At 55.9% G+C, this 5,508-nt stretch overlaps 1 protein-coding gene across 1 annotated transcript; it reads right to left on the reverse strand.

Moving 5' to 3' along the window:
- Dlx5 (distal-less homeobox 5) lies at positions 1–4,209 on the reverse strand. The gene is made up of 3 exons (XM_055612819.1): positions 3,681–4,209; positions 1,729–1,913; positions 1–689 (listed from the first exon to the last, which is right to left on the reverse strand). Exons 1-3 carry the CDS (start codon positions 4,033–4,035, stop codon positions 360–362), a joined length of 870 nt encoding a protein of 289 aa, XP_055468794.1. The 5' UTR covers positions 4,036–4,209; the 3' UTR covers positions 1–359.
- Between the last annotated feature and the right edge of the window lie 1,299 nt (positions 4,210–5,508).

Raw genomic sequence — 5,508 nt, forward strand, 5'->3', positions numbered from 1 at the left:
AAATAATTTTATTTATCCAGAATATACAGTTTAATTCCTCTATCTACACTTATTTACACGGTTAAAATAACATTGAAAAAAGTCTTTTGAAAAGTTGAGGTCATAGATTTCAAGGCACCATTGATAGTGTCCACAGTTGCGCAAAAAAAGGTTCTTTTCGTAAAAAAGGGGGCGGGGTCTTTTGAAACGCAATAACTTACATGCAAAAAAAAAAAAAAAAAAAAAAAAAAAAAAAGCTTTACACATGAATCTTTTTTGTTTCCATTCTCCAAACATCCCCGCACGAATTCCTTTCTTTCTGATTTCTAAAACAGCAAAACACTGTAGTCCCCAAAAGGAGCCGGAGAGAGCAGCCCCGCCTAATAGAGCGTCCCGGAGGGCAGTGCCAGCGGGTGCTGCAAGGAGCCCGGCGGAGGCAGGTGGGAATTGATGGAGCTGGCTGCGCTTGGGTACCAGGAAGCCGAGTTCTCCAGGTAGCTGGACGCGGGGGACTGGTTGGAGGTCGGAGGGTGGGCATGGGGGTGGTGGCTGAGAGAGCGGGAGGAGCCCTGGGGCTCCCACACCGCTGGTGACTGGGGCGAGTTACACGCCATAGGGTCGCTGGAGCTGGGACTGTGCTCCGGGGGCATCTCCCCGTTTTTCATGATCTTCTTGATCTTGGATCTTTTGTTCTGAAACCAGATTTTCACCTGGGTGGGGGAACAAAGGCACACGTTACCGGGACACTCAGAGGTTGCCCGCGCCTTCCCCTGGGCCTTGAACGAAGGCCTTTTTGGCCTCTAGACTACCCTGCCCAGGTATCTCCCAGCCGCTGGTCGCCTGTCGCCAGGAGACTGCAGCTTAGGTCTTTGCTAGACGCGAGGAGCGGAGTCCACTGAGGGAGCCCTGGCCAGCTCAGCCCGCACGGGCTTCAGCCTGGGTGAGACCCCAAAGGCTGTGTCGTTTATTAGCTCTAGACCTGGTGGCATGTGTGGGCCTGGGCACGAGTGCAACGGGAGGCCACATACTCTTGCTGGAAGGCCAGAGCCCCTCGGGGGAGAGGGAAGGGGCGTGGGCCAGGCTGAAGGCGCAGTGTGCCAAGGAATGGGAGCGTCCCCAAGCTCCTGCTCAGCTCTCTACAGTTCCCTCGGCGCTGGGAGGCCAGACTGAAGCTCTGCGCGCTCTTTACTCCAGGCCCCAGCAGGTGAGGGTGGGAGGGGAGGGGGGGGGACGGCCATCCAGGACGGTTTCCTCGTACAACAGCGCCCCCCACCTCACGCCCCTCGGGCTGCTGCAGCTCCCAGCAGCCCCAGGGGACAGGACGGGGACAAGAGCCAGGCCTTCGCCTGGCCGGAGACCACCACCAGACCGGCAGAACCTGGCAAGCTTCTCGCTGTGAAGACGTTTCTCAAGAACGCGAGAGGGATCCACATCTCCCCCGAAAACATTGATTCCCAGCCCTTGGTGGCTAAAGCAGGGCTGGCGGGGGGGGGGGGACACGACAGGGGGGGGGGGGACTTGTGACACACGACGGATCCCGCGCCCGCAGCCACGTGTCGCTAACAGCAGGCCTGGCCCGTCCGGGGAAGGCTGCAGGGGCTGCTGTCTATCTAACCGAAGGTTTCCGCAGAGCGCTGGAGAACGGGCTCCAGCCAGCCGGGACCGACCCGAGCAGCCCTGCTCGGCTGGCTGGCTCGCTGGCTGGCTGGCCCGCGAGGCGGGGCCGTCCCCGGCGGCGGCCGGATTTACCTGTGTTTGCGTCAGTCCCAGAGAGGCGGCCAACTCGGCGCGTTCTGGCAAGGCGAGGTACTGAGTCTTCTGAAACCTTCTCTGTAACGCGGCCAGCTGAAAGCTGGAATAAATAGTCCTGGGTTTACGAACTTTCTTTGGTTTACCATTCACCATCCTCACCTCTGGCTCCGCCACTTCTTTCTCTAAATAATCAAAACAGACCAGGTTAGAGCTTCCGGGCAGACAATGGCTCTTTTGCACGGGGAGGGGGGCGGGTGTTAAATCACTGAGCTTTTGTTTGTCTTTAAATAAGTAGTCACCTCTCTCTTTCCCGACATCACCACCTTGGCTTTTCAGACCCCAATGAAATCATACGTAGAAGAGCCGGCGAGTCCCAGATTGGTGGCTCCTACGTGCCAGGGGCGCTTTGTACACCGCGGCTGCTTCTTCGCTTGAGGGATGGGACCCTTCAGCGAGGCTTCCTTCTCCCATTCTCTCTCCCCTCCCTGCCTTCACCCCGTGAGTTTCTGGGACGCGAAGAGCCACACCACTCCCAGGGCGTCAAGAGAGGAGGCCCTGGGCCATGACCCCGCTTCTGTCGGCGTCTGTTAGGGCGCCCGCAGAGGCTAGACGCTGGGGCAGGGAAGACGCTAGCCAAGGTCTCCAAAGTTCAAAGACCTACAAGCAAGCTATGTTCCTTCACGACAGCGGGGCCGCGGCAGACAGAGAGGCGATTATGCAGCCCCCACAATCTCACTGCAGATCTGCGAGGGCACAGATGTGTCTGGTTTCTTTTACAAACAGACTTAATATGTTCTTGGCCAAAAAAAAAAAAAAAAAAAAAATCTTCCCCTTCTGCGCGAATACAGAGACAGCGAGAGGAACAGACCCCCAAAGTTCAGTCGGAGTGGTATTGAAAGGGGATCTTTAGGAAAGATATTTTCGTAGTAAAGGGGAGGCAGCCTGGAAGAAACGCTCCCTGTTGTAAATGTACACCGCTGGGGGGCCTGGGAACGAGTGTTTTGCAAACATGCCCCTCGGCCACATGGCTCCTTCCCCCTACTAGGACCTGGAAAAAGGAGGAGAGAGTGTGTGAAGGCTAAGGGAGGGCTGTGGTCCACTCGGCCCGAGTGGATGCTAATATTAGCAGCCTTACTAATGTGCGGGTGAGGAGAGATCAAAACCGACCAGTAAAATGCTTCCACCGAGACCTCGCGCCTCTCCTTTACCGCCCCAACTCACTACCCCACTGTCACTCTCGGAGGAAGTTTCAAAGTAGACGGAGAAGGGAGGCCGCCGAGGAAGGAGGAGGCAGACAGATTCTAGGCGTCTACCGGGAGAGCGAGGGGGGGAGAAAAATCCCTCCAACGGCGTGACCTCTCGGCAACCCTCCGCTATTTTAAAAGGCTTTTTTGTATTTGCAAATGCCTTGGATAAACCGCAGTTCCCTGCTCGCTCTTCTCCGGCGGGCTGCAGCCCTCCGGCCCGCAGGCCACCCGGTGCGCTGCCGGCACCCGCTCGGCGAGGCCTCGGGGCGCTTCCCGGGCTAATCCAGACTGGATCTCACCAACCCAGCACGCTCACCCAGGGTTCCAGCTAACTTTCCTTTTATTACGCAAACACCACCGGGGCTGCCTGATTCCTTCTCTCCCAACCTCCCCCCACCCACCCCATCCTTTCTCCAGCCAAGCTGGCTTTCTGGCTCGGCAAGTTGGGAATCTATCTAAAGAGGGACCCCCCGAGGGGCGCCGGAGGGACAACACCCCATTAAAACCTTTTCAAGGTTCCTCCACGGAAAACTCCCCAAATTGCCTGTGCGCATAGACGCTCTCCTGTTTGCAGTCCCGGGCCCCCTTCTGCGAAGCACCCTTCCCTGTGTGCGGACGGCGTAGCCCTCATGTGCCAACCCCACCTCGCGCCCGCGGGGTGACGATGCCCTGGGTACCTGCCTCCCGCCCCCGCGCGCCTACCTGGCTGGCTGGCGGCGCTCGGGACGCGGTTGTAGGCGCCGCCGTACTGGTGGTAGGGGCTGGTGTAGCCGTAGTCGGCGTAGGTCTTGGCCGGGTAGCCGGCGGCGGAGCCGTTGACGCCGTGGTACTGGTACTGGTAGGGGTTGAGCGCTTTGCCGTAGGAAGCCGAGGTAGGAGAGCAGTAGCCGTGCGGGGCAGCCCCCGCGGGACTGTAATAGTCAGAATCGGTGGCCGACGACTCGGGCAAAGTTGGCGATTCCTGAGACGGATGGTGCATGGCGGCAGACGTCGGGAACGGAGCTTGGAAGTCGCCGGATCGGATGCTGGGGACCCTTCTGTCAAACACCCCTGTCATAGCTCCCGGGCGGTGGCTGTTCCTTGGGCTGCGGCGGCCGCTGCTGCCTGAATTGGCGGCGGAGCTGCTCTGGTCTAAGCAGACATGGCTGTGGGAGCGAGGGAGGAGGAGGAGGAAGAGGAGGAGGCTGCGGCGGCGGGGAGGAGGAGGAGGCTGGGAGTCGCGGAGGCTCTGTCTCCCGCAGGCTGACTGCTGGCTGAGGCGCAGCACAGCCTTGGTTAAATCCTTAATTGCGCGCTTACGCACAGCGGGGTGGATCGGGTTCCATTGGCCAGGCCTCGGGAGCAGAGCAACACCCTAACTCGTCCAACTAGTTTTAGCACAACAAAGCATTGCTTAAAAAAAAAAAAAAAAAGGGTGGGTGTGTGGGGGGGGGGGGGGGGGGCGGCGCACAAGGATTGTGTGTGTTTGTGTGAGAGAGAGAGAGAGAGAGAGAAAGGGAGGGATGAAGGGAGGGAAAGAGAGAAAAGAAGAGAGAGGAAGGGAGGGAAGAGAGAGAGAGAGAGAGAGAGAGAGAGAATACGTGTTGTTGCCTGTTGGGGGAGGGAGGGTCTCAGTCGATCTGTTTTTAGTGAATAGCAGAGACAGCCCAAGCAGCTTCAGAACCCAGCTCTGTGCTGTTTGAAGGCAATGTGTTTCAATCAGCAGTCTCAAAAGTAGACGTTTAGAGATTCGGCCCACGATGCTCTTTTCTTGCTGCACACCTACCTGTCCTCTGCCCTTCCACCGACGGAGTCTGTACCACTGAACACTGATGTGGGGAAGAGTATCGAGGAGAAGGGGGAGTGTTAGATAAAGGCGAGAATAAATGGAGAACAGTATTATTTAGTGGGATGTTGGGAAGCAAGTTGTAACTAATTTGTGTTGAAGTTGTGTACATTGGAAAACAAGCTCTTTTGCAGAACATTTCTCAGAACTCCATAGAGTGAGATGTTTAAGACTATATATGTCCATTTAGCTGTCAGTGTCAGGGTTCCTGCAACTGGGGTTTTTACAAGGACTGCTAAGAATCAGTGTCTTATTCCTGAATAACTTGACATTGCTTAAACTCTCTCTTAGCTTGCTTTCCCCAAGAGCTGAGCAGCCCTACTTTTGTTCAATACCCTCATCTACTTGGAAGCTTCTAGAATGGAGTGTGTCTTGGTTCAGTAGCTGGATTCCTGCAAAAGTGAATTGGTTCCTGTGTGTCTCCTATAGTGTTCCCAGACCAAATGGAATATGAAGACAAAGAGTAGACAGGGAACAAAATCTTCTTGGAAGGTGGGATTACGATCACTGAAGACACTCTCCAGGTTCCATCACCTATGTACATACCAAGCCCCATTTCAATGGGTTCCTGTACCATTCACCCTTTATTTCCTGTCTATGGAACACCTCATTTTACATACAAAGAAAGAACAGGGCTCAAGAGTCATACATTTGGCCCAGGCCACCAAAAGAAGTTTATTTTGTCATCATGTGCTTTTTCTCTAG

Source organism: Psammomys obesus, unplaced genomic scaffold (genome assembly GCF_907164565.1).
Source record: "Psammomys obesus unplaced genomic scaffold, mPsaObe1.curated_primary_1811, whole genome shotgun sequence".
Lineage (NCBI taxonomy): Eukaryota > Metazoa > Chordata > Mammalia > Rodentia > Muridae > Psammomys > Psammomys obesus.

What these genes read in the sequence shown, in the direction of transcription:
- Dlx5 (XM_055612819.1), bottom strand. Translation starts at nt 4,035, where the DNA reads ATGACAGGGGTGTTTGACAGAAGGGTCCCCAGCATCCGATCCGGCGAC. An exon ending in GAGCGCCGCCAGCCAGCCAG is followed by an intron (nt 1,914 to 3,680) that starts GTAGGCGCGCGG and finishes TTGATTATTTAG; the next exon opens with AGAAAGAAGTGGCGGAGCCA. An exon ending in TGGGACTGACGCAAACACAG is followed by an intron (nt 690 to 1,728) that starts GTAAATCCGGCC and finishes TCCCCCACCCAG; the next exon opens with GTGAAAATCTGGTTTCAGAA.